Source organism: Talpa europaea (assembly GCF_964194135.1).
Source record: "Talpa europaea genome assembly, chromosome: 15".
NCBI classification, from domain to species: Eukaryota; Metazoa; Chordata; class Mammalia; order Eulipotyphla; family Talpidae; genus Talpa; species Talpa europaea.
The window spans coordinates 13,463,337-13,490,443 of record NC_140083.1 but is presented as its reverse complement, the minus strand read 5'-3'; the positions used below and the strand labels follow the sequence as shown (position 1 = coordinate 13,490,443).

The 27,107-nt window shown below is 40.6% G+C and overlaps 1 protein-coding gene across 2 annotated transcripts in view; it reads left to right on the top strand.

Annotated features, from left to right (window-relative positions):
- ANO4 (anoctamin 4) overlaps positions 1 to 27,107 on the top strand; it is a gene marked incomplete at both ends in the record, with an annotated part of 292,388 nt that overhangs the window by 113,354 nt on the left and 151,927 nt on the right. Inside the window, one exon of one of the 2 annotated variants that reach the window (XM_084255593.1) lies at positions 15,550 to 15,741. In XM_084255593.1, the coding sequence (XP_084111719.1) occupies positions 15,550 to 15,741 (192 nt within the window). Of the gene's footprint in view, positions 1 to 15,549; positions 15,742 to 27,107 lie in introns of those variants that run through there. The other variant, XM_084255594.1, reaches the window with a different exon arrangement.

The window sequence follows — 27,107 nt, the reverse complement described above, 5'->3', positions numbered from 1 at the left end:
CAACAAAAAGAAAACACAAAAATCCTCTAATATATGGAGACTAAACAACACAGTACTGAAAAACCATTGGATTAATGAGAAAGTCAAAGAAGAAATTAAAAAGTACTTGGAGACAAATGAAAATTAAGACACAACCTTTAAGAGCCTATGAGACACAGAAAAAGCAGTGTGAAAAGGAAAGTGTACAATAACACAGATCCATATCAAGAAACAAGAACTCAAATAACTTTACCTCTCATCTTAAGGTACTAGAAAAAGAACAAACAAGACCAAAATCCAGTAAAAGGAAGGAAATAATAAAAATTAGAGCAGAAATAACATAGAAATCAAAAACTCAGTCCAAACAGTCATGAAACCAAAAGCTGGTTCTTTGGGGGAAAAAAAAACAGATAAACCTCTAGCTAAATTCACTAAGAAAAAGAGGGAGAAAACTCAGAAACAGAACCAGAAATGAAAGAGAAGTTACAACAGACATTTCAGAAATAATAGATATTCATTAGAGATTACTATGAATTTCTATATGCCAGTAAATTAAATAACTTAGAAGAAATGGACAAGATCTTAAAATCTACAGTCTTCTGAGACTGAATCATGATGAAATAGAAAACTTGAATGGACAAATTACAACCAAGGAAATTCAAACAGTAACCAAAAAGGCTCGCTAAAAACCAAAAATCCAGTACCAGATGGCTTCGCTAGTGAGTTTACCAAAAATTCAAACCTTTCTCCCCACCATCTACTTGGTAACAGATGTTTACTGAATAGGTACTATGTGCTAGTGAACTAAAAGACAAGAGTCCCAAGGTCACTCTTGACTTCTTCACGAGGTCACGTATGATAATTTTTGGAAAGGATATTCAGAGGCTCCTTCTGTATCCTGCATGCTGTGATTCCCAAGCTGATCCTTGGAGACTCCCTCTTCCTTTGAGATAGCTCATACCCCCCAGGTCTCCTGCAAGAGAAGTGATACGTAAGTAAAGTTGCTCTGGTTGTAACCTCAGAGAAACTTCAAAATCCCTTTGGCTGAATACAAGTTTTTCATTTAGGTCAAGTCCAACTGTCTTCCCCACCTCTAGAGAGACAGGGCTAGCTAGGTTCTGCCCTCAGCATGTTTTCAGGATCAACCTTGGGTACACTAACCAGCCAGCAGATGGTAAAGAGTTGGTGATTTTCTGCAAAAAGGTCTATAAATTAGCAAAGCATACATCCCTTCTGCCCTTACCCCACTAACCACATCAGCACACATACCACAGTAGAGGGGGTTTGATTTTATTTGTAATAAAAAGAACTTTAATTGCTTCCTAATTGCCACAATAACCCCATTCACCCGTTCGTTCACTGACAGTTGTTTGCTCCTGTTGTGTGCCAAGTGTTGGGCTAGAGCAGAAGCAGTAGACATGGGCAGATTGGGGAAATACTTTGACGGCAAAATGGATAGGATTTTTTGATGGATTATATCTGGGATATAAGAGCAACAGAGCAATCAGGAATGACTTTCAAGTTTGAGCATGAACAATTCTGAGAATGAGGTTGTGTTTTCTGAAATCAGAGCACTGAGTCAGGGCCCTCACAACAGTGGAGGGGTTGATAGGCAGAGGACACGTTCATCTGTTTCAAAAGCAGAGGAGCAGAGTCTGTCTTTGGATAGGTTGCTAATTGGAGTAAGTTATAAACTGAGTACTTTTTTTTCTTAATGGAATATGAGGTGAGGTTAGCAGCTGAGGGGGTGGAAGAAGGTCTCACAAGTTTGGTGAAGTGTTAGAGAGCTCTGAATGGTGAGTATACTAGAGAAAGGTAGGATTGCTTGGCTATTCTGCACTGAGTTGCTGGTTGAGATTTTTGTGAATGTTCATAATCAGTCAACATTGTTAGTTTTTCCCCTCATCTTTCAGTTCAGGTTCAAGTGTGGATGCATTGGTACATTGGATGTAGCAACAGAACTGGCTCTATTTCTGTCATTTTACAAATAAAGAATCTAAAGTTCATGAAAGTGGATAATTTGCTAGTAATTGGCAGAATTTGCATAAAAATCCTCTCTGACTTGGGTCCAAGCTCTTAGCGCTAGGTGTCATTTCGGATATCATGTTATTGATATCATGTACTAATCATTGTGGTTTCTACAATATTCTGTTCCTTCCCCCAGTGCTGAACAGCTGAGTAATACTGTAATTTGTACCTCATTTTTATCTGGCAATATCCAGAGAGATTATGTTTCTCTGTTGGCCACCAAATCCTGGTCTTCAGAATCACAGAGCAATAATATCCATGACAAATATGCTGGTGGGGTAGAAAAAGTATTGCAGAGTTGAAGCACCACCTCTCCTGCCTGTCAGCACCATGACTGACACCATGTTGAATCCATTCAACATTTATTGAGCACCTATAGTGTGCCAAGCAAAGTGCGGAGGAGATAGTAGGGAATCTGACTCAGTCTTGTCCCCAGGGACTTGCAATACCCTGAATTCAGAGATAATAGATGCAAGATGTTGTGTCTGGCACAAGGTAGACATTCTGGAGTTGTTCATTCTCTCTGCCTTCTCAATGCAATGTGTCCTGAGGGACCTAAGGACATGTGAGGACATCAACATCCAGTTGATGCTGGTTCCATTTTGGTCAGATACTAAATGAGGGACCTGCTTATATGTAAATATCCATTTTTAATGCAGTTAATTAGGAGTTACCATTTTTAATTGGTGTTAGCACTTAACTGCTTCCCATTAAACTGAGTCATAATCAACAACTTAGAGTTGAGGACCGTTATCTCCATCTACCTATAAAAACAATAACGTTTTTCTACAGTAGTAGTGAACACAAGTAACATGATTGTCTCCTGGTAACAATGTTGGACTAGTTCCCCTAATGAGTGTGGTTTTCTACCTATTATTTAATTATATTGTCTTTTTTAAATGAAAGAAACATAAATGAAAGAAACATTTCCTGGTTTCTTTGCTTTCAAAAAGCAAGGCGACCTCTTTAACGATGGACTGTGGTGGAGGTCTGTGTTGGAGGATGAGGAGTGGCTGGGTGGTGGGTGTGGTGTGGAAGCATATCCCTGAAGAGATGGGTGCCTATATTTTTGTTTTTTTTTGTTTTGTTTTTTTTTTAAAGAAATAGATATATTCTTTTTTTTTAATTTTTTTAATTTAATTTAATTTTATTTATTTATTTATACAAGCACTGGGTATAGTCAGAAGCGCAGGTGGGTGAGAGAATTCACCAGAGCCAGAGCGGGGAGCAGAGCAGGCAGAAGGACCAAAGTACACTGCTGAGGGGAGCAGCGGGCGGCAGAAGAGGTCTGCGTGCCATGTGGGACCCTCCCTCTGGTGGCCGGGGAGCAGCCGGGGATTGAACCGGCACTGCAGAGGCTGCAGGCAGCTTCACAGCCCAGCGCTCAACCGCTGCGCCACCAGGGGAGGCCCGGGTGCCTATATTTTTGAATCATATACAGGGCTGTTTACCAAAGTTACCCTAATAATAAAAAAAAATGAAATCCACCATGGGGGATAAATCTAAAATTTTAGCTTCTCAGTGATGCGTGCTCTGATTCACCAATCAATATTTACTTTTGCACTTCAGACCTTGAAAAACTTCTATGATGCTTGAATTAGTGTCTCTCAAGAAATCAGTCCCTGGGAAGGTGCCTGTTTAGTAACACAAATAAGGCTGGATTTTGGACTCTTGAGGTATTTTGTCTTTCATCCCTGTATCAGTGTCTCCTGTAGGGAAGTCTTTGAAGGAAGGAGGGAGTGAACGCATAGTGGGGAAAGGGGCTTGCTTTGCTATTTCTAGCACTATTAAAGTTTCTAACAGTGAAGTAAGTCATTGAACTATGTCCTTGTGAATAAAAGGTGTATTATGATACATTCAGTTTAGTTTTTCATTTTATATGATTTATCCCCCAAGTGGAAAACATGTTGTAGACAAAGAGCAAGAAATGAACATGTTTGGAAACCCGTGGTTTAGTCTGTTTCTAACAGCAGAGAGTTTCGGATAACTATTGGCCCATTTTATTTGGGATCAGGGATTGGAGCTTGTGGGTCTACTTGGGGTCTTCTTGTGTGAGCTAGTGTCTCCCAGGGTTGGGAGCAGATCTTTAGTATTCATTTTAGCATCTGATGCAACACTGGGCACATTGTAAATGCATAATAAGTACTCAATGAACTGATGATCGATATTATGATTAAGTGAGTTATATTTACCACTCTTACCACAATTCCTGGCACATAGTTAATCTTCAGCAAATAGTGGCTGTTGTTGCTATTATTTTGGTTACCCCTCTTCTAGAATTTCCTTCAGACTTTGTGGTCTCCCTCTTCTAGAAATTGCAGCCTGTCTTAGAGCCTTACAAAGAATGCCAGCCAGAAACATTTCTAAACTCCACACTTCTATTTTTGTCAGTGCTGGGTGAACATTTTATTTAAATGTCTCAAGGGAGCCAGAGACCCAGCTTCTCCAAAGCTGAACCCAACATCTTGCCTATCAAAATATTCCAGCTGTAATTTTATATCAGTATCTTTAGATCCAAAGTTAATTTTGATTCTTTTCTCACTTACCCCTAAACATCAAAGGTTCTTAAATTCTATAGAATCTGATTTAATTTGTCTCTATAATCTGTTTGTATCTTTCCTACTGCTACTCCAGCCCAGGGCCTGTGACTGTCACCTTGATCTGTGGCCTAGGTTGAAGTAAAGCAGGGTCCTCAAATCCTGCTATAATCATCCACCCTGCCACAGCTTGCTCACATTATCTTCACTAATCCCCTGTTGTTTTTATATGAAGACAATTCTCTTTGTGCAGCATTAAAGACTTTTCATCTGTTCTTTAAAAATTAAAAAAAAAATATCAAAAATAAGTTGTCACTATCATTGCTTTCAGTTTAAACAACAATTCTGCTTAAACCTGCTTCAGTCTGGACACCTCTTCCTTTCCGGAATCTGCTTTATTCTTTCATACCCTCATCTTTGCAGCTGGAATGCTCTTACCCTCCATTTTTACCTACTAGAAACTTACCCACTTGTGCAGGTAGTGATACCACCCTTTTAGTGAAACTCTCCTGCCAGCCTGTCCCCCAATCTCTAAGTCAGGGGTAGACAAACTCTATCTCACCACCTGTTTTTGTAAGTAAATTTTATTTTAACCACACTCATTCATTTATATTAGGTTGTTGGAAAAGTCATGATGTATCTTTTCTGATTTTCAAGTAAGAATGTGTCATGCATATGAAAAAATGTTCAACGTCACTTGCAATCAGGGAAATGCAAATCAAAACTACAATGAGATACCATCTCACAGCAGTGAGAATGGCACATATTAAAAAAGCTAGCAACAACAAATGTTGGCGAGGATGTGGAGAGAAAAGAACTCTCCTGCACTGCTGCTGGGAGTGCAAACTGGTCCAACCACTATGAAGAGCTGTGTGGAGATTCCTCAAACTACTAAACATAGAGCTTCCATATGATCCAGCAATTCCACTCCTAGATACTTACCCAAAGGACACAGAAACATCAATTCCAAAGAGCACCTGTACCCCTCTCTTTATATAGCAGCACAATTTACAATAGCTAAGCTTTGGAAACAACCCAAATGCCCAAAAATAGATGATTGGATCAAGAAGATGTGGTACATATACACAATGGAATATGACTCAGCATTCAAAAAAGATAAACACATGCAATTTGCAGCAACATGGATGGTGCTGGAAGGGATCATGCTCAGCGAAATAAGCCAGAAAGAAAAAGAAAAATACCGGATGGTCTCACTCATAGTAGAAATCTAGAAAACTTAAATAAGGGACCAGGAAAAAGAATAACTATAAGAAAGTAAATATCAAAATCAACAAACAACTATGAACCAGAGACACTCTATGGGGGTTGGGGGGCGGGGAAAGGAGGGATTGGGGTCAAAATAAGGGGGTTGCAATGGTATGGGGAATATAAAAATAAAATTTTGGCCACTAAATGAGCAGACTCTTACGTAAAACACTTTTCCCTTTAGGGCGTTAGAGATTATCATTTGATGTTCCTGGTAGTAAATCATTTTGTGTTTTATTTCTAGAAAAATTGTATTGCATGTCAAAATAGGTTATAAAGTTGAATCCCAGGATCTTAAGAGATAGTGTATTTGTGCTATTTAAGTTGCTCACTTGTTGATGTAGTTTTGAAAGTGGTTCTACTTTTAAATTTAGGCTTGCAGTATATACTTTTTTACAGTGTGTAGGTTTTATCATGAAAAGTAGATTCCTAGTTTCTACTTAGCTACTTCCATTATCTACCCTGAGTATTTGTACTTGGGGTGTGATATTTTCCCATGGACAATACCAAATAGTTAAATTGTTTTAGAAAAACAAGAGATGCCTCATTGACTTCTTGAGGATCGAACAAATGACCTTGATTTTTCTTTTTTTAAACTCAGGAAGTATTGATTTCCTCCTCCAGATCGCGTTAGATGCCCTTGTTCAGAGCTCTGTAAGTGGGAGGACTCTGTTCTTTAGACTTTGGATCCTCAGTACTTATCACAGAGAATGCTCTTAACAAATGTTGCTGGCTGAATCAATCAATGTTTTTCTTGAATCAACTAACAACTCTTTTTCTAAGGTGTTAATTTTAAATCTTTTAATTTTGATTAACTACTGCCAGCTTTTTCACATCCTTAAGTATCATATCACCAATGATAATTTTATATCTAGCTCTGTGTGTGTGTGTGTGTGTTTGTGTATGTAGTACATTGTGCCTAAGTACACAGAACACAATGAAATCCCATAAACTTTTATGAGATAGAAAGAAATCCATAGCTGATCTCTGTTTCCTTGAGCAAGAATGTACAGATTTGGCATAAATTAAATAACATAGATGAGGCAAAGTGGACTATCTAGTTTTTTGATTAGCATTCAGAGCAGTGGAGGAAAAAAAGATAACCCAAAATGATCCAATATGAGAAAATCTCAGGGAACCAAGATAAAGGGTAGCAAGCATGGAGTTTTTGAGATAGTTCCAAGGAAGTTTCCACTGAATTGGACTGATAAGGGGCAGGTTTACAAATAAGGTTTCAAGTTGGAAATAGAATTCCAATTAATGAGCAGATTTTAAAAGGATTTCTTATACTGCAAAGGCCTAGCTGGGGTAAGTAAATTAATAAGAGATGGTGAAGCAGCCATGGTCCAGCCACAGTGGGGAGCCATTACTATACTAACAGACAGGGTAATGGTAAAGCCCAACCAGAGAGGGGCCACCCAACAGGAGTGGGCCTGTTAGAGGGCTTTCAGGAATGCTGAAGCAGGGAGGAAGCAGGGAAAAGTAATCCAATATCTCTCCTCCCACTCTCCATCTTCTACTGGTGCCTCCCATTGGCTGAGGCCAACTGGAACCCTGGAAAGAGCTCAGGTGATGCAGAACTCAGCTTCCCAGAGCACAGAAGAGGGTGGGAGGGTAGGGAATGCACTTAAGATGGAAGGGAGCTATAAAGGCATTACCAGCATAGAGACCATCTCTAACCTTCCACTGACCAGTGAAAATGAGGCCTAAGTTGGGGAAATGGCAGCCTTGGGAACTCAACTTTTTCAACTTGAACAGTAGCCTCATAAATCAATGTTCAAGTGACAATTGCTGTAAATAAACACTGACAATGAGTAAATGGGAGAATGAGTGAATTTGAGCATTTTCCTATCTTAGATCCATTTTTTACCATCTTGGCTATAAAACATTCTGACTTGAATGGGCCATAATTTATTTAACTATCCCTCCATTAATAGATGTTTTTCTAGTTTCCAGTATCATCAATATCATGATTATAGTTATAATGTCAGTGTTATTAATTTTCATGATGATACTAAATACGATATGAGTGCTGATCCCGTATTAGGCATCATGATATAGGAACACTCATACTCTTTTAAGCCCATATCACAAATCTTAGAGATATTGATTTGAATTCTTATATTATAAAGGCATAACTTATAAAGGCATAACTTATATTATATTATATTATAAAGGCATAACTTATATTATAAAGGCATAACTTATTATAAAGGCATAACTCAGAGATCAAGCATAACTACCAAAAGTGTCATAGCTACTACAAGATAGAGCTCAAATATGCACCAATGTTCATTCAGCATGAAAACCCACCTTTCTGTTGATGTCTTATGTTATGAAAAAATCTGAATGGAATATCTTTGTATATAAGTCATCATATATCTGATTATTATCTTTCCTTGGAAGATAGCTTCCTAACAGTGGAATTATGGGCCTGAGGCTATAATCCTATTTTCAAGTAGAAAGGAAGTACATTTAGTTGCAATGTGAAATGTTTTAAATATCTTTAGAGAGAAATCTTATTTTGGCATGAACTTTTAAAAGTTTTGTCACATTGCAAACGGTGAGGTAGCAATGTCTAAGAGCCTGTCTCGTGTCCTTACCACTGTTAAATAGCATCATTTTTAAAGAATCATATACCATGCTTTCTGAAGAAAAAATATTCACTGGGGTCATTTTTCACAGAGGATGTTAACTGAGAGGCTGGTGTTGGTGTGAAGTGAGAGTGGACAGATCAGCTAAGCTGTTCAAGATTCTCTTGCTTCACCACTTCCCCTCCTGCCTACCTGCTTCAAAGATCTCAGCTACCTTCCCAGTGAGTAAAGAAAGACTCTCCAAACAAAATCGGTATAACAAAGGAGTAGAATTTGAGCGAATGTGGGTTTAGTTGGTGTCCCATTCACCTGCCAAGTTCCCCTTGTCCTTCTCTACCTCAGTTCCTTCTAGAAGTATCAATGCATTACACTAAGTCCCAGTTCCTGGTTTGGGGGAAGATATGCATACAGGTACAATGCAGATGGCTATGCTTTGATATAGGAATGTCCCAGGTGCTAGGCCAGTGCAAGGAAGACATGTTTGCTTAGCATAGTGGGGCTGGGTAAGAGGGCAGAGTGTTGAAGATAATGGAAGTTCTTCAGAAGGGTGATGGATGAGCTGATTCTTGAAGAATGTGTTAGATTGTGCTCCTGAAGGAGAATATTTCAGGTAAGAAAGAGTGTTTTGTCAACTCACACCTTAAGGCCAAACTATAAACAACAGCATTGTTTCATTTCCACCTTAAGAAAGTCTGCTGCTAGTGGATGTGATTGTCTTGTAGTTGTTGGGGTGAGTCACAGCCAGAAACATTTTTGTGCAGAGGTCTTGGGGGCAGCTGGTTGATCTAGGCTGGTTGCATGGGGCTTGGCTCTGGGATATAGGTCAGGTTTGAATCTGTTCTGCATGTCTCCTTCCGGGACCCATGGCTCTTAGAACATGAGTTTTTCATAGTGACGGTAGCAGCACCAGAGGCCAAGCCATTTCAGAAGCCATCCAGGTCATGATGATAAGTCCTGTATCAATGGGGCAGGGGATACACTTTCCCTCTCTACTGGGGAAAGTACTGGTAGGTCATGTGGCAGAGAGACAGCTAAAAGAATTGGAGGCAATAATCTACTCTGTCACTGTGATTTCCTGGAATGGAGTCCTTCTAAGCATATTCTGAAGCAGGGACGAAATAAAAGAGACTCCAAACCAGCCCTAACAATGGGAGAAAAAGGAGTTACCAAAAGGCTGTAAAGAATCTTAGGGGCAGGCCTCCGTGGTGGTGCAGGTGGTTGAGTACAGCGCTGTGAAGCTGTCTGCAGCCTCTGCAGTGCCAGTTCGATCCCTGCCAGCCTCGGAGATACCCACATGGCGAGCAGACCTCTCCTGTCTTGCCTGCTGCTCCCCTCGGTAATGTATTTCAGTTGGTCTGCCTGTTCTGTTCCCTGCTCTGTCTCTGGTGAATCCTCTCACCCTCCCACACATTTGGCCTGTACCCTGGTTAAATCTTTAAAAAAAAGGAATCTCAGAGGCGGACTTTTAAGAGAACCCCCAGTAATTTACCTGCAGCACTTTATTTGAATTCAAGCACTGCTGCTTAAATATTCTCATAGGCCCTTATCCTTTCTAATTCTGTAACTCTCCACATAGACAGAGTCAAAAGTTAAACGTGGGTAATATTTTGGTCTCTCTTTAAAGTGCTTGAATGCCAAGTTAATGTGATTTTAGATAGACAACTGTCACGAAATTACAAATAACAGCAACTTGGCAGGGAGTTCTTCCTGGTTTGGCTGTGTTGGCACTGCCTGATTTGTGTATGGTGCCGATGCCAATCCATCAAATAGCCTGTCACAGTGCAGGAAGCTCAGACCAAAGGAGGTGCATAAGCCCGAGGACTTGGTGCGATGGAGGTGGTTTGGGCCATAGCAGATGCTGTCATCAGACCTACTGGGGCTAAGCGGGGCTCTGGCATCAGGCCCCAGGAGGAGTGTTGTGTGGCTCACATCTCAGCAAGTGCTCCTTCCGCTGGAATGCATGGGGCAAGATGGGCTTGAAAAGTAGTCACCTCGCATTCCTGGGCCTCAAATCTCTACAGAATCTGTTAAATATGGGCCCACCTGAGCTCAGCTTATTGACCAGGTGCAACTCTATCCCCTCAAATGGGGATGTTCCTAGGCTAAGGACAAGTGGGGTGCACTCTTGGCTACGTGCATGCCTATGTGCCTGAATCTGTTTGCTCCCCAGGATCTGGGAGGGTCTCAGCCTATTTGATAAACATTTTGTAAAATGCTTTTTGAGCCAAATAAGAGAGATTGCCAGGATAAATCCAGAAAGTTGGGAAAGTAAGTCCAGGCCTGAGTGTAGCCAGAAGAATTTCTACCTCCATCCTCTGGGATGGGAAGCATAGAATTTGTTCTTCACTTTTGTAGTTACATCTGAGTAAAAGAGAAAAGTAGAAATAAATGTCCCATTTCATGGATGCTTTTTTTTTTTTTCTTAATTAGAATAGGTAAGGCTTAGGTTTGGCGCATGGTGGAGACATTCAAAGCATAGTTTTCCAGTGGGCTGTTGAGTAATTTATCTAAGAAATGACAAGGAGAGTGACACAGTATGTCTACGTTACTGCTGCAAGTCATACAACACTGACAGAGCTACAAATGTTGCTGTGGCACAGAGCTCCTCTGAATCACAGGAGTGACATTTAGATGAAAGCAAATCACTCACACAGGCACATGTGTACCGCGTGACACAGCCAGGGCTACGTTGCCTTGGCAGTGGGCCAGAAGGAGTGCAAAGAATTTGATTTTTATTGAGGAAAATACTTACATTTTGGACAGAATTCCTAAGAAATAAATAGATGAGATGCTGGATAGAAATCTGAGCTGTGTTTTCCCCTCTCAGAATACGAATTGATTGTGTTTCTGTGATCTCGTTGACTTTCTCAGGTGAAAACTCCAACCATAGGGAAGGGGGCTTGGAAGGCAGGTGGCAGCAAAGAAGGATTTGCTTTGGAACCAACAGTCCCATGATAACAGCTGGAGATGTGGGTGCAGAAGATCGCCTGGGGAGAGGATATAGGGAAAGACAAGCCTGAAGTGAAAACCTTGGGAAATGTACAGTGTGGTAGACTGATAATAGCTCCCCAAATATGTCTGTGTCCTAATCCCCAGAGCCAGTGAGGTGAGTTTTTTCTGGAAAAAGAGAAGGATCTTGAGGTAAAGAGATTTAGGTAGACCCTAAGTGCCATCACAAGTGGCCTTAGAGTCGCGTCTGAGAGAGGTGATAGGGCTGTGGAGAGACTGTAGTGCTGTGGACATGAGGGCTGCTGGCCCCAGCTGGAAGAGGTAAGGGACAGCTTCTGTCCCTGAGCTTCTGGAAGAAGCAGAGTCCTCCCAATACCTTGAATTTAGACTTCTGGCCTCTAAAACTGGGTGAAGTGGTAATTTCTGTTTGAAGCCGCCAAAATTGGGACAACTTGTTAGAACAGCTCTTTCAGAAATGAAGAGCCCCCCCCCCACCATGAAGACCCCCACTGTTGGGAACAGGAGATGAAAAAGAGTTTTGAATTAGGAGGTGCAGAAAGAAGTTTAAGTGTCTTGGAAACTAAAAGAATTTAAAAGCACATGGGAGGCAGTGGTGCTAAATGCTAGTGTCTAAAGGGTGAGCATAAGGATTGAGGGGGTTGTTGATATGATAGAAGATGATGGCAGCTCACTTGTATTGAGCACCCACTGTATACCAGGAACTGCTGATTACCCCTTAAGAGGTATTAGATCATTCTCCCAAGTCTGTGAGGCATTAACTGTCATTATCTTCATTTTTCAGGAAACTGAATCACAAAAAAGATTAAGTAACTTGTGCTAAGTATGATATGTCTAACTGCTGTGCCAGGAACTGAACCCAGAAAATCTGACTCCAGCGCCCACACTGTAACCACGCACTATACTTCCCTCTCTTCATTTCTAATGGTTCTGACCTCAGATCTTTTATCAAGCAGGGTAGGGCATAGTGATCTAGAGGAAATGGTATTTTGCAAAGATATTTTGCCTAGCCTCCATCTTTTCAGCTGAGTTAGAGAGGTAATACTCATGAATTCTTTCCTTTAACATCTCCCCCATGATCTACATGATTCTATCTACTTAATTGTGGGTTTCAACAATTTCAAGTACCTGTGCCATTTATTTCCACTGTGATTTTTTTCTCATTTCTGTCATTCTGCTGCTGCTGTGGCTGGAGTTACATAAGAGCTTCCATTGCCATGCTGAGTCACCGCGCTGGTCCCTTCAGCCCAATCATCCTCTGCAAAGGGACAAGGAGAAGTGTTTGGGGGAGAGTGATCTACTTCATATTTGCAGGCCGAGACTGCATGTACCGTTGGCATGCCAACTAAAATATCTCTCCCATCCCCTTCATCTGTCACCGACAAGTCTGTCTGCATTTTTCTGGAGTCTGGATGGATCTAAAGATCTTCATTCTGTGCCGCTGTGAAAATGTGGCGTATATAAGGGGAGTAGGGAGCATGGTGGAGTGGAAGCATACCAGGCTTGTGCTGTGATGCCAGCCTCGCCATGGAGAGAAAGAGGCACCTGAACAACAGAGCAGGGCATCCCTCCTGGGGGAGAAGGGGGGCACCTAGCCTGGCAGACTTAACTTGGGCACATTTCCCAAAACCAAGGCTCAGGTGCAGAGCTTATGGACTAAGAAACTGGATGTTGGGGGCAGATGCATGTTAAAGAATTTTTGATGGGGTAAATATTATAAAACCCAGGACGCCAGTTGGTGCACACTGAAGGCCCTGCCTGTGGATGGGCAGGAGCAGTGTCGGTATTCTCTCCCTGCACTGCAAGCCACATCCTAACTCCACTCTTGTCTGCCAGCACACAGAACCAGGGCAGGTCAACAGGGAAAGGAGATTAATACATGTTGTGGCTGTCAGGCTGAGCCCCTGGAACTTGAATGCTGAGGCTGTAGTCTAGTGGCCGTGTTTGCCTTCATTACTCTTTTGGTTTTGCTTCTTTTCCTGACCACACCTCATTCCGATCTGAATTATACTCTCTTAAAATTTGTTAGAATTTACAAGTTGACCCAAGTCATGTGTTACCCCCCCACCCCCATATTCCTTGGGAATATTTAAGGTCTTTCTTCATTGCTTCTGATATGATGCATGAATACTGATGTGTGATTTACCCCCTGAGAAAGTTTTTTTTTTTCCCTCCCTCACTCGTGGGTTTTTAGTAGAATTCTCACTCTAGCCTCTAAGTACTGATAATAGAGAAACCTATTGTTTTACCTGCCAGGTTCCTCATCCTTATGAGCGACCAGATTAATGAGGCCATCACTACCGTAACCTCCAATTCTGAATTTCTACCTTCAAGTTTTAAGAGATCTTCCTCTTTATAAAAAATTCTGCCATTAGGTGGAGATTAGTTCTTTGCTATCATGTGGCTTGAATGCTGACCATTGAGGGTGTAAAATAAGGCTCACACCTTTCTTTGGGTCTTTTCGAAGAACAGATCTGGACTCAGTGATTTTGTGCATTTGAATTCCAGCTGTTTCCTCAAAGCGCTTTTTTTGTGCAAATTATATTACTTTCCGTGTTTCATTGAGGCTTCTAAAATGATTTTCTAATTCCCTTTTCCATCATTATTAGCTGGAATTCATCTGCAGTGAAGAACTTTCTCTTATCAACTGTTTGGTTACCTTGAACTATAGTAAAGAAAAGTTAAGAAAGGAAAGGCAGGATCCGTGTTTGCTTCTTTCCCTTTACCATTTTTCTTTTTTTTTTTTTTTAAGGATTTATTTATTTATTTATGCAAGCACTGGGTACAGTCAGAAGCGCAGGAGGGTGAGAGGATTCACCAGAGCCAGAGCGGGCTGCAGAGCAGGCAGAAGGACCGAAGTACACTGCTGAGGGGAGCAGCGGGCGGCAGGAGAGGTCTGCGCGCCATGTGGGACCCTCCTCTGGTGGCCGGGGAGCAGCCAGGGATTGAACCGGTGCTGCAGAGGCTGCGGGCAGCTGCGCAACCCAGCGCTCAACCGCTGTGCCACCGGGGGAGGCCCTATTTACCAATTTTCTCAGTAATGAGTTGATATTTTGTCAACTTCCAAAGCTGATCAATAAGTGTTTTTCAAAAGTATCTTTTGAACTTGGAATTTTAAAATATAGTTTATATGTGTCAATATGTCTAATTCATACTGGTACAGTTGCTATATGTTTGAGCAACCACTGTTGTTTTTGATGAAGATTGATGCATCTGTGATTTGCCTTAAACTATTCCAGCACCTATAAAACAAACCAAAAAAAGGGGGGTAGATAAAATTGGGGAAATTTTAACCTTTGGAAGATTAAAATTTTTATCTTAATATTAAAAAATCAATATTTGTTGAATCTAGGTGGTGGCTATGTGGTATTCAATGTACTTTTCTCTTTGAGTTGGGTATGTTTGAAGTTTGTCCACATAAAATATTTCTAAATATGCACGTTAAGACTATCTGAGGAATATAGGGGAGCCAAATAAGGGATCAGGAAAAAAAAAGACAAAAGTAGCAGGCAACTATAAAGTCAGAGACCTTCAGCAAGAGATGGGGTAGGAAAGGGATTAAAACAGGGACGGGAAGAACACAAGAGACTATGTAATGGTTCACGGTGACTTGGTGGGAATTTTATGGGTCTACACCCGAGATGAGAAAGCAAACTATACAAAAAATATAGAGAGAAAAGTTTTTTTTAAAGTATGAAAAAAAGAAAACAAAGATGATCTGAGGTGCAAATTTGAGTTTTACCTTCCATTCTGGCCTATGCAAGAATCCTGTAGAGAAAGTCCCTTGATTTTTATTGCAAATATAGATATTGCAGCAATAGTTCCTTACTTTCATAGCCCTTGGCAATAGCATGTCAGGTTGTACCTATTTTCTAGAGATTCAGAAAGAATTTGGGTAAGAATGTTAATATTTGACTTCCTGGCTCTCTGTTCATAAAATCCATCTTCTGGTTTACTTTGGAATGAAGGAATTTTCAATAAAGAATGTATTGTGGACATCAGTTGATATTACAAGATCTAAGAAAGAATTTATTCACATCGTGTGCACCGCACACCTCTTTTAAGGATTTCAAACTTAGTTGCTTATATTACCTGCATTTCATGGCAGAAAATAAAGTTGCCTGTTAGCCCTTTGGAATGGACCTCTTCAACAAAATGTTGCTTTTTCTCATTTTCAGGTTTAAGTTTATCTATTCATGGGGCTGAAAAGCGTTTGCAAATCCATCAACGGCGAAGTGTGGCAAGCCACCCAGGCTCGCATCGCCTGCCCGTGGTCAGGCACTCCTCACTCCCGCCAGGCAGAAGGCCAATAAAGATGGAGGCCAGCTCTTCTGGAATCACTAATGGGAAAACGAAAGTCTTCCACCCAGGTAACGCATAGGGAAAGCCCACCAGGCACTCATTTTGGTATCCACCTAACATGGTGGCATTATATTTGTGTGTAATTATGTCATACTTCCAGTTAAGCTTGCTTTTTCAAAGAAAAAAAGTTTTTCCCTAGTTTCCCCCCCTTTCTTCACTTCAGTCAATGGTTAATGTCACCAAGACTAAAGAGAGTGTGTGCTTGGCGTGCCAGAAAAGGTTAAGGCTACATTCCACTTACAGGCGCAAAATTTAAGTGAAAACCCTAGTGAGTAAATTCTTTCTTAGGTCAGAATAGCTTATTGTATAGTAAAACAAAATACAGATCTGGCCACTTTCTTTTTTTATTATTATAAATTTTATTTTAATATTCCCCATACAATTGTGACCCCCTTATTTTGACCTCAATCCCTCCCTTCCCTGCCCCCCACCCCCCATAGAGTGTCTCTGGTTCATAGTTGTTTGTTGATTTTGATATTTACTTTCTTATAGTTATTCTTTTTCCTGGTTTTCTAGATTCCTGCTATGAGTGAGACCATCCGGTATTTTTCTTTTTCTTTCTGGCTTATTTCGCTGAGCATGATCCCTTCCAGCACCATCCATGTTGCTGCAAACTGCATGTGTTTATCTCTGGCCACTTTCTTGATCGTTTGCTTTATGACTTGTCCAGGGAAAAAGCCAAGCTAGAAATACCTACTGTGAAGTCTGAATTATCTAACTTTACTTGCCCACATATTCCTGAGATGAGGGGAGAAGATAAAATCATATTAAATATCAGGCTCTGGAATCTCTGCAATCTCTTAAAAATGTTCAAATGAATCTCTATTAAAACAGTTAATTGCAACTAAAAGGCTTTCTTTTTCGTGTGTTCAACAAACTAAACAGTCAAATGACTTAATCCAGCTAGCTTGCTTAGATGAGAAGGTCATGTAAGCATTCATTCATTCACTCAGCACATTTATTAAATGCCTGCTATGTGCCAGGCATTGTTTTGGATGCCGAGGAAACATCAGTGGGCGAGGCAATAATGTTCCATCTGTCTGACTCATGGGGACACTGAGTAGGGAGTGAATTCAGAAGTCATTTAGTATAACTCACCAGTCCTGATTCCTCTGTGGAATCTCCTGGCAATTGGCAATCCAGCCCCAACTAAACCCAAACTTCTGTCTTTAGCCATGTCACACCATCTTTTTCTCTCCATGGATAACCTTGTTTTGTAACATCAGGGCCACTGGACATGAATTACTGCAGACCCTTGACTCTTCATTTCCAAGTGTAGCTCTCTTTGCTTCTGTCCAGCCCCCTTTCACTTCAGTTTTTAGAAGGTGACGGTCCTCCTACTGTCCTTCACCAAGTCTTCACCTATGTTCTTCACCAACCCTCTTCTCTTGAGCCTTCCTGGAATGTCTTCTTAGTCTCATCTCTCTCCCTTCCTTACTGCTGGCTTTCCCCCCTCAGTCTATAAAAAAGGCTCACACTTCTCTCATTCTAATTATCTTCATCTGACAATGCATCCTCTTTTCTCTTCAGCTACTTCTTTTCTCCACCCTTCTAAGTCAGACTCTGAGTGACATAATTTAACCTGTTTCTTTTCTCTCTCATGTGTTAGCTACTCTTCAGTACAACACAATCTGATTCCTGGCTTTTTCACTCCATCACAACCATTCTTGAGGCCCTGAATGGCTTCCTTTTATCACAAGATGGTGAGTGGCAGCCTCTCAATGTTCTAGACCAGGCTGAACCACCAGTTCTTCCCAGGATGCTGTTCCTTGACTTCCATGATGGTCTTCTCTCTGGTTCTCTTCTTACTTCATCCACATGAAACTTTCATAGTTTCCCAATCTCCATCAGCCCTCTATTCCTCTTGACCCTGTCCTGGTACATACTTTGAGCCAAATCTAGGGTGATTCCCCTGTGCCCTGGCAGGGGAATCCATTATTCCATTCATCTTGCTCGTCCTGCTAATTCTAGGATAAAGTTCATGTCTCTTAACATGTTAAAAACCAATGTTCCTCACTGATTGTCATCCTTTATTTTGCCATCATCTGCTTAATTGTTTTTAAGATTTATTTATTTATGCATACAAGAACTGGGACACAGGCCAGAGATGAGAGGATCCACCAGAGACAGAGTGGGGAACAGAACAGGCAGATTGACTGAAATACACTGCTGACGGGAGCAGCAGACGAGACAGGAGATGTCTGCCTCGCCATGTGGGTTGCTCTCTGGCTGGCTGGAGATCGAACTCATGCTGCTGAGGCTGCGGATTGCTTCATAAAGCGGTGCTTAACACTTTGCGCCAGCAGAGGGACCCATATTTTGCCATCATCTGCTTTAAAGTTTATATTCTACTGGGTCAGTCAGGGTTCAACTGGAAAAGCAGAGTCAGTAGATGATATGTACTTGGACATTAATTACAAGCAATTTAGTTCCATGATAGTGAGGATTGTCTAGGCAAGACTAAAACCCATAAGGCAGACATCAGCAAGGACAAACTAGAGCTCCTGTGCACTGCTGCCCACAGGTATCTCTTCTTCAGGCAACCTCTGTGCTTACAGCCTTTCAATTGTTTGGTTCAGGCTACCCAGACTCCCTGGGGTAAACTTCGTTCTTATAGTCAACTGAATACGGACTTTAATCACATCTACAAAATACCTTCACAACAGTAACTAGATTGGTGTTCATTGAATAACTGCGGTCTGAAGGTTAGTCAAATCGGTGCATCAATAAGACCATCATATTTAAAGCAAGTCGGTGGACTTGCTTTCAGTTTTCCATACACATGAAGCTGTTTCATATCTCCCCATTTTTGTGCATACTGCCCTGGTTTTCCTACGTTATCTTTTAGCATTTAAAAAATTACCTTTCCATCTCTCTGCCATACGATCTTTAAGAATACAGATTCTAAATTATTTTTCTTTGTGCTCCCAAAATATTTGTAGGGTAGGACTAAACTGCATTGCAAATGCTGCTTTTCAGAATATTGCAATCATTTTCTTTAATTTTTTTCCAGCTTTATTGAGGAATAATTGCAAAGTTATAATAGCTTGCTAATTGCTTTCTGACTTTCAATGAATATTTATTGGGGGAGGGGCTATTATTGCTGACACTCTTCAAGTGCTTGGGCTATATGAGTGAATAAAATAGAAAAAGGTCTGTACCCTTGGAGAGTTCACATACCAGCTGGAGGAATTTTTTATTATGCATAATAAGTACATAAATTATACAGTGCTTAGGAAGAGGATAGACATTATGGATTTTTTTTTTTAAATAGAGGAACCAGTTGTAGGATTGCATGTTGAAATTTTATTATTTTTTTTTTAATATTTATTTATTTATTTATACAAGCACTGGGTACAGTCAGAAGCGCAGGAGGGTGAGAGAATTCACCAGGGCCAGAGTGGGCAACAGAACAGGCAGACTGACGAAATACACTACTGAGGGGAGCAGCGGGCACGGCAGAGAGTTCTGCGTGCCATGTGGGACACTCGCCAGTGGCCGGGGATGGAACCGGCACTGCAGAGGCTGCAGGCAGCTTCGCAGCCCAGCGCTCAACTGCTGCGCCACTGGGGAGGCCCTGCATGTTGAAATTTTAAGTAAGATGTTTAGGTTAGGTTGAATTGTGGAGATGGATGTTCAAAGACTAGAAGGCATTAAGAGAACCATGAAGATGGCAAGTTCTTGCCAACAGAAGGATAATCTGTGGACTGATACAAGAGGAATGACAGTTTAAGGAATAGCATGGGCAGCCCCTGATCCAGGAGTGAGGGGAAATCATCAGCTCAGAGGGCACAGAGGGACCAGATGGCACAGGGCCTTGTGGACCATTGTAAGGACTTTGAGCCTGTGTGACATGGAAGCTCTTACTGGGCTTTGAGCATAAGAATCCCAAATGTCTACATTTTAACATGTTGGCTGTTGTTTGAAAATGGACTATAAAGGAGAAGATAAGAGGAAGGAGGTCAGAATGATGCCATCATAAAGTACTTGAAAGATGATGGTAGCTCTGACCAGGAAAGGCAGAGTGGTGGTGAGAATATGGATTCTGGATGTATTTTAAAGTTAGGCCAGCAGAATTTTCCAGTGGATTTAATGTGGCTAGAAAAGAAGAGCTAAGGATGTCTCCAAGGTTTCTGACCTGAGTGAATGGGCTTGGTATCAGCTGAGATAGAGAAGGCTACAGAGAAAGCAAATTTGATGGGTATGAGGGAGACAGTGGGACCAAGTTCGGGAGTCTGTGGACTGGCAAGATTATATGGCACGTGGCATAAACATGTCTGAAGTTTGAGAAATTTTTCTGGTCAGGAAATGTAAAAATCAGTGGTTTTTGATCTTGAAATGGTCTTTAAAACCATGAGATGAGGGGCCTCCCCGGTGATGCAGCGGGTTGAGCGCAACGCTATGAAGCTGTCTGCTTCCTCTGCAGCCCTGGTTCGATTCCCAGCATGCCAGGGAGATTCCCACATGGCGTGGCAAACCTCTCCTATCTCACCCGCTGCTCCCCTCAGCAGTGTACTTCGGTCCTTCTGCCTGTTCTGCTCCCCGCTCTGTCTCGTGAATTCTCTCACCCTCCCACGCCTCTGGAGTGTACCCCAGTGCTTGTATAAATAAATAAATCTTTAAAAAAATAAATAAAACCATGAGATGAAAGGGAGGACCTGGGAATAAGTACGGAGAAGGGGAGAGGATTGAGGGTTGGAATTTGAGACTCTCTAACAGTAAAAGAGAACAAAACTACCAGCAAAGAAGGCCCAGAAACTAGGCTCAATAAGAATGGACAGAAACCAGAAATTATGGGTCTTGGAAGTTAAGTAAAGGAAGTTGATACAGAAAAAAAGGAGTGCTTAGCTAGGTTAAACGTTGCTGAAAGATGAGGACTAAAAACTGACCATTGATCTTAGTAAAATGAAGATGGATGGTGACTTTGATAAGAGCAGTGTTGGTGAAGTGGTGGGGATGAAACTCTGATTAAACTACATTCAAGAGAGAATGGAAGGATATGAATTGGATACTTGAACTTTTTTGAGCAGTCCTGCTGTGAAGCATAGTCAAAAAAATAGGGCAACAATTGGAGAAGTAAGTTTAAGAGAATTTCTTTTCAAAATGGCAAATCTCCAGTAGATAATGATGTTTGAGAGGAGAATTTGTGATGTGGGCGTCCGAGATAAGAGCTGTGCACCATAGTCATGAATGGTTTATGTGATGGGATGAGAAAGTGCGTGGGTACTGACAGCTTGATGAGGGTCTAAGAAGTTGTTTTTCCACCTTGTCAGCTTTTCTGGGATGTGGGGAGCAGGTTGTCACCAAGAATGAGAATGGAGCCAGAGGGGGAGAGATGGCATGGTGATAGGATGGTATGGACAGTGGTCATATGATTGCCAGATACATTAAAGGGCCACTTGAGATTTATGGGTGTGATTTATAGCCACAAAAATCTTTATGGCTATCCAAAAGACACAAGCTCAGTTTTTCAAGTCCTCTACAACCTTTACTTCTCCCTATTTTTCCTGCTTTATCTCCTTTTTTATCCTCCATTACTTCCCTTGTTCTACTTTTAGCACCCACCGTTCTGGAAAGTTTTCCAAGTAGACTTTTACTCTTTCATTTCTTTGCATTTGCTCAAGCTACTTCATTTTCTGGAATGCTGTTCCCCCAGTAGATCTCCATCTAGTGCTTCTCTTTCCTCAAAATCTAACCCAAATTCTACTTCCTCCAAAGAGACTCTTGAGAACTTACTCATCAGTTGATCTCCCACTTTTCAGTATTTCTAAGAGCTTGGAAGTCTTATGAAGTTTCACCTTTTTTTTCTATATTTTATAGTTCTCCTGGAAGACAGGAGCTGTATTCAATTTATCTTTATATTCTTCTCTCCTAACACCATGTATTGTTCAGAGTTAAATTTTTTTTTCTTGGAATGAGGACTTTTAAGGTGTACTTTCTTAGATGCTCTCCATTGTATAATTTATATAGTATTACTGAATTTAGCCACCATGCTGTAAATTATTCCCCATGACTTAATTATTTTATAACTGGAAGTTTGTACCCTTTGACCTCCTTAACCAATTTTTCCTACTTCCCACCTAATAAATTCAATTCTTTAGTACAGAATTATATTATCTAGGTTAAATGTTGCTGAAAGTGAGGACTAAAAACTGACCATTGATCTTAGTAAAATGAAGATCGATGGTGACTTTGATAAGAGCAGTGTTGGTGAAGTGGTGGGGATGAAACTCTGATTAGACTGGATTCAAGAGAGAATGGAAGGATATGAATTGGATACTTGAACTTTTTTGAGCAGTCCTGCTGTGAAGCATAGTGGAAAAAATAGGATGATGGTGGGATGGTATGGACAGTGGTCATATGATTGCCAGATACATTAAAGGGCCACTTGAGATTTATGGGTGTGATTTATAGCCAAAACTACATTAAGCAAATGGCAATTAAAAACTTGTATATATAATAACATTATATAACATTATATATATATATATATAGCATTATTCTGCAAGATAGCATATGACTTCAATTCCATTCTTTTTAGTCTGTTTATGCTAATGCATTATAACTCTATTGGGAGTTTATAGATGAGCTCTCAAACTGAGTTTCTTTGTAGTGAGTCATAGTTCTTAGAAGCAGACATTTTAGCCATGAAGCCCAGTAAGTTCTCCATCTACTTTTACAAAATTAACAACTTCACTCCCAAATACTCTATAAAACCTACTCAGATAGATTTATAAGTAAAGAATGAAACTGTAAGAGAAGTGCCAGATGCCATCAGCAGTTTCAGTTTATTTACACCCATTTGAGTTAGCAAACATTTTTGAGTGCCTTCTGTGTAATAACAAATATTGATTTGAAAGATGCCTCCTTAGACCTTAAAATGGTACTTAAGCATGGATGGACCTTTGGGAGCTTACAGTCATGTCCATGAGAGATGATCAGTTGTGGGAGAGGGGTGGTGTTTGGTTATAAACAACTGAAACCAATTATTCAATCTAAGCAAAGAAAGAATTTGAATTGGAAAGATATGGGTGGAAAGCCTGGAGATCAGCTATGAAAAATGAGCAGAAATCAAGAAAACTGTATGATTACCTTTAACAATTGAGCCATCACCACTATTCTTTGTTTTGCATCATTTGGCTCAAGTTTTGAAGATCTAGGAGGGAAATTTCTGTTGGCCATCTGCTTTTCCCTTGTTTGGGTTCAGTGTGATGAGACAGGGCATAGGACCAAAGGGGACCACTTCCTTCAGTTTTTGTAATAGGAGTTTGTGTTTCCCTGATTTCTCCTCCCACCTGAGCTGCACATAGTAAGTGAAATCATTTCCCCAAAAGGAAATAGAGGTGCTGTTAGAAAAATAAAATGTTCATAGAAGAATGTCCACCACAAGCACGTGTATTTAACCTGCTATAATAGAATAGAACAGTATTAAGGGCTGAACAGAGGTATAAATAAAGTCATGGGACAATTTCAGAAGGATGCAAGAACATGTGACCTACAATTTGGACTCTGAAGGTCAAGTTAGAATATTAGGAGGGGGATGCAGGAGATGCCCATCCAGTTATAGAAAAGAGCATAGATGTAGAGGTAGTACATTATACTGATTATGAACACAGGCTTTGTGATTAGATGTTCGATGAGAAAATTGCTTAATTTTTCCTACTGTTTCCTCACCAGTAAAAATGAGGATCTTCATACTTGTCAAGGTTGCCAGATGAAATACAGGGCTCACAGTTATATTTAGATAAACAGTGAATGCTTTTTGAGTGTGGCGTATGTCTCAGCTATTGCATACTTACAATTTTAAAAAATTATTCATTGTTTATTTGAAATTCAAATTTCACTGGGTGCCCTCTATTTTTATGTGTTATATCTGGTAACCCCTTATAACATAGTTATGACCATTAAATACATTCATTCTTGTAAAGTGTTCAGTGTGATCCTTGGTACACAGTAAGTACCCAATATAAATGGTGGCAATAATTTTTGTTGTCTCGATCATCATAGATATGATTTAGAAGCTTGAAAGTGCGTGTATCCCAGAACCACTTCTTGCTCAGTGGTTGCACCAAAGGGCAGGTTCCCAGTTGACTTGTGCTGGAATCCCTGGAGGGCCTCTCATGCTCTATGACACAGGAGCTGTTCACCTTCATTTTTATTTGTACGGCTTCTCTTTCCTTCTAATTGTTTCAAATCCTTCCCTTGGGTATCAATTTCATTTTGATCTTATCTTTTTAGCACTCATAATTAATGAATATTATTTTCTATTCCCCTGTATAGGCCAATAATAAAATGATTAAATGGCACCAGGCTTGGGACTACAATTGAAGGGCCAAGTATTGGGTAAATTGAAGCATTGATTGCAGTTTTTTGAATTTGAAACTGTAAAGTATAATGAGTATAGTTAGAGTGAATGATCCTAGTTTAATGATGATAGCACAGAAAATAAAATTAGATGCCTCTTAAATCCAAGATATTTCTTGTATTGCTTTTCCTTTATCTTTCAGACCCATTCTATGGCCCTATAGGGATGTCCTAGAAGTATATGTCCTTATTCTTTTCAGAGTTTGTAAAATGTTTTGCTAATATATTTGTTTAATAATTTTTCCAAGCAAATTTTAACACAATTCCTTTTATGTCCACTTTAAAACCTAAATGATTGTCTCCCTTTTATGTAAGATTATTTTTGCCTTATGGGACATTATATGCAGTATATGCTACATAGTACTTAAATGCTGGCACAGGTTGATTTTACAGGAGAGAAGCGTTAGGTTTTGTTGTTTCCAGTGAACTAGAATGACTGCAGTTCTCTCTGGATACATACGTATTAAATTCTTGACAATGATAAAATTTTAGCTATAGTTTATTAAGTGCTCTACAATATTCAACCTTGAGAACTGTTAATTTGTTTCATTCATCATCAAATTTAATTCCCATTAAATATCCTCATCCATCCAGCCTTATTTTACAGATGGTGAAACTAAGCACAGAAATGTTAAAGGAACTTGCTTGAGGACTTATGGCCAGGAGCGGTGTTGGAAGCAAGATTCCCACTCAGTATAATTTTCTCCATCCTGGTGCTATTACCTTCTTCAAGCAATTTGTTAGCAGTATTTCAAGCCAGTTGGTATAAGAAAGCCTTGGAAAATTGGAAGTGCTGTAATTCTTCAAACCTCAGCATAAGGAAACTGTGCTAGGGAAGGACCCCATAGGGCCCCACTGGAAACATACAGTTTCCACAACAGGATATTATTTCTTTCCATATGAATGACGCTCTACTTTGTGACTTCTTTTTTCTTCCATTCACCATTGGACCTCAGTTTCTCCATCCCCCTTTTTCTGGTCCCAGTATGATGACCTGCAATCCTAATTCTATGAGTTTCTAATTCACTTTCTTGTTCTCTTGTGAAGACTTGTTCTCAAATTAAGGAACAAGCTGGGCTCAGTAATTGCCTTTCATACTAACTTGAAACAGCAATGCCAGAAGAGGGGAGGGATTGAGAAGGGAGGTTTTAAAAAAGAAAGGCAGGGCCTCCCTGGTGGCGCAAGGGGTTAAAACACAACCTATGAAGCTGTTCCCAGCCACTGCAGCATGAGTTTGAGCCCCAACCAGGGAGTTACCCACATGGCACAGCAGACCTCTCCTGACTCGCCCGCTGCTCCCCTCAGCAGTGTATTTCGGTCAGTCTGCCTGTTCTGTTCCCCACTCTGTCTCTGGTGAATCCTTTCACCTACCCCCCCCCCCCACATCTCTGGCCTGTACCCCAGCTCTTGTATGCATAAATAAATAAATCTTTTAAAAAAATAAAAAAGAAAGGCAGCCAATAAGTACTTTCCTCTAGTTCTGCCAAGATGAGAGTGGAGACTCCACTCATTCTTGAGGGGAAAAAATGAGCAAGTAAATATATGGTAGTGTACACAATGATTAAAAACTGTGATATCGCCACTTTCCATTTGGATGATGTGCCATTACTTCCAAGGGCTTTCACAAATGTTTCTCTATTAGTCCTCCAGTAGCCTGTGAGCTGCAGTTACCCGTACTTTACTGTAATTCAGGAAATTAAATTATTTGTCCCAAAGTACAAGCTTAATAATTGATGGAGCTCAACTAGGACCTATGTATTTAATTTATTTTTTTTAAAGATTTATTTATTTATTTATACAAGCACTAGGTACGGTCAGAAGTGCAGGAGGGTGAGAGAATTCACCAGAGCCAGAGCAGGGAGCTGAACAGGCAGACAGACGAAGTACACTGTTGAGGGGAGCAGCGGGTGGCAGGAGAGGTCTGCGCGCCATGTGGGACCCTCGCCTGGTGGCCGGGGATCGAACTGGCGCTGCAGAGGCTGCGGGCAGCTTCACAACCTCGCGCTCAACTGCTGCGCCACCAGGGAGGCTCTGTATTTAATTTCTTATGGGTGCTTTTTTCCCACTATGTCATTTTTCCCCTTGAAAATAAGAATTGATTGAATATGAAATTTTGCTATTTTTTTCATCACCTTATCTAAAAACAGGTATTTTATAGAAAGAACTATAGGTGAAGCTTTATCAATTGGACCTCAGGAATCTGACTGATCTTCTTAAGATGATCTGAAACTTGGATGAAATAATTTGTGTTTCTGTTTGTGAAATGGCTTTTTGGTGTGGCAGGAAGATAAAATCTTCCGTGTGACTTTGAAATTATGTGGAAGAAAAACTAAGAACTACTTTGGGCGTAGGTTTTATCATGTTGAAGGTAAATGTGCCTTTCAAAATAGTTTGTGCTCTGGTTTGGAAATAACCCTCATTATCTCTCATTTGAATCTCTTTCTTTTACATGTTTTTTTAAAAGATGTGTAATGGGAGTTTAGTAAACAGGGGATTCTTAGGAAAACAAACTATTCTGGGCATTGCATATGTGGGCATCTGTATCTGTGCTTCTTGCTATCATTTGCTGGATAATAAGATTGTTTTCTAAAAATACAAACCAAATTCTTCCCTTTGATATTTGTATTATCCCCTTCACTGGTGGACATATGTTCCTATTTTTTTTGGTCGCTTCCCCCCCCAAGATTTAGCTATCTATGCATACAAGAACTGGGGTACAGGACAGAGGTGCAGGGTGTGAGAGATCCACCAGAGACTGAGTTAGGAACAGAACAGGCAGACTGACTGAAATACACTGCTGAAGGGAGCAGCGGACAAGTCAGGAGAGGTCTGCTGTGCCATGTGGGTAGCTCCCTGGCCAGGGATTGAACTCGTGCTGCAGTGGTTTAGATAGTTTCATAGGTTGCATCTTAACCCCTTGCACCACCAGGGAGGCCCCATATGTTCCTGTTTTGACCTAGAATTTTATGAAGACTCTGTCGCATTCATTTGAACATACAAAGTGAATGAA